This window comes from Artemia sp. Qi Xiang Cuo, chromosome 13 (assembly GCF_049724085.1).
Source record: "Artemia sp. Qi Xiang Cuo chromosome 13, ASM4972408v1, whole genome shotgun sequence".
Taxonomy (NCBI): Eukaryota; Metazoa; Arthropoda; class Branchiopoda; order Anostraca; family Artemiidae; genus Artemia; species Artemia sp. Qi Xiang Cuo.
Genome location: NC_142806.1, coordinates 17,959,029 through 17,960,620, shown reverse-complemented (window position 1 = coordinate 17,960,620; position 1,592 = coordinate 17,959,029). Strand labels below are relative to the sequence as shown.

Below are 1,592 nucleotides of genomic sequence, written 5' to 3'. Positions count from 1 at the left end.
GCATCTTCATTCTCTCCCCTTCCGTTCTGCAGTCTCTAACAGCAACATGTTTAAACCTCTGTAGAAGAGGGGAAAGGGACATAGTTTCGTTGCTCATAGCTTTCAGTGGATCCAGAAGTTCTAAAGATGTAAGAACAAGGTCATCCAGTCTTATACTAGTACGGATCTGGATAAGCAAGTTCAATAAGATAAGCAAGGCAGGCTTTTTGAATAGATTGCCCCCAGTGACGTCGATCTTCCACTGACAGGCTTTGAAGGTGCAACTCGGTATTCATCCCAGGTTTAACATTTTCAAGCTTCAAAAAGTTTTCAGGACTGCTCACATTCAGGGAAGTAAAGTTACCTTTGAGCTTCTCAGGACGAAGGAAACACTGCAGAGTAGACAAGTAAAGCTCGCGGGTGTGTCTCAAAAGACAATGAATCCTTGTTCCGCGTGACTGGAACTCAAGGTTGAACTTGTTGATCTTGGCCAGTATATACGAGAGGAAGTACAAGTAGGCCTTATTCACGCCCATATCCATTGCACTTAGCAGCTTTTTTGCTTTATCCCTTGTAGAGCTATCCGACGATGTTAGGGACAAGTCTGACAGATACAAATGCAAGGCTGGCCACTATTCAAGTAATCTGTTAATTCCAGCTTCAAGCGATAACCAGTGTGTGCCGCTAATCTGCAGAAGTCTGTGGTTGGCAATTTCACAAAACTCCTGGAAAACCTTCAGTTCCAACTGTCTCTTAGGGCTTGCGCTTATGAAGTTGATGAATTCCTTCACGAAAGTTTCGACTTCAGCAGGTAAGTGCTTCGCTGCAGCCGAAGCACACAATGCAGCAGTGTGACAAGTGCAACCAAGGACAAACAGCTGCGGATTTTCACGCAGCAGCTGGGCTGCAAGGCCGTTTTCGCGCCCCATATTGACCGACGCATTAGCAAGACCAAGCCCAATCATATTTTCTAATGGAACGTCAACTTTCTTAAAGTACCTTCTCAGAAGATTCTCTTGCCCACTTGGAGTTGCGTCCTCCACCTTTAGTAATGCCAGGAATCCTACCCTCACGCTATTCTCACTGTCTACATACTCCACAATAACAACTAGGGACTTTGTAGCTGATCTGTCTGTGCTTTTGTTAGCGATTATTGAAAAGAAGTTCTTCTGAAGAACATATGCTAAAGTGTCCTCGCCATGAAATCCTATAACATTTTTAATAATGCCAGTCAATTTAGTTCGCTTCATTTCAACATGGCTGTAGCTGAATCCCCAAAAGACTTTTTCAAAACGGGAACGAGAGTATCAATTTTTGCCAAAGGAATATCTTCAGCTGCAACCCATGCTGCAAGGCGTAATTCAACAGCTGACACCATCCTATCACTGTTCTTTTTTTTTTTTTTTGAGCTTTTTCCTGCCTTTTCTCGTTTCCAACTGCTCTCTCAACTGTCAGTTGTCCCAATGCTGCTGCCTTTACGTTCTTCTTATGAAGCTCACTAGTCGCGTGATTCTTCATGACAGTCAAACTTTCAGTCAGTTTTCGCTGACAATATCTGCAATAGGCCTTTTTGCTTCCGTCTGGCGATTGAATAAGGAAAGGTTTCAGCACTG

The 1,592-nt window shown here is 43.6% G+C and overlaps 1 protein-coding gene across 1 annotated transcript; it reads right to left on the bottom strand.

Annotated features, from left to right (window-relative positions):
• Positions 1-611: 611 nt before the first annotated feature.
• LOC148945034 (uncharacterized) lies at positions 612-1,229 on the bottom strand. Its single transcript, XM_089098929.1, has one exon. The coding sequence runs from the start codon at positions 1,227-1,229 to the stop codon at positions 612-614; it is 618 nt and encodes a 205-aa protein (XP_088955055.1).
• Positions 1,230-1,592: the final 363 nt, after the last annotated feature.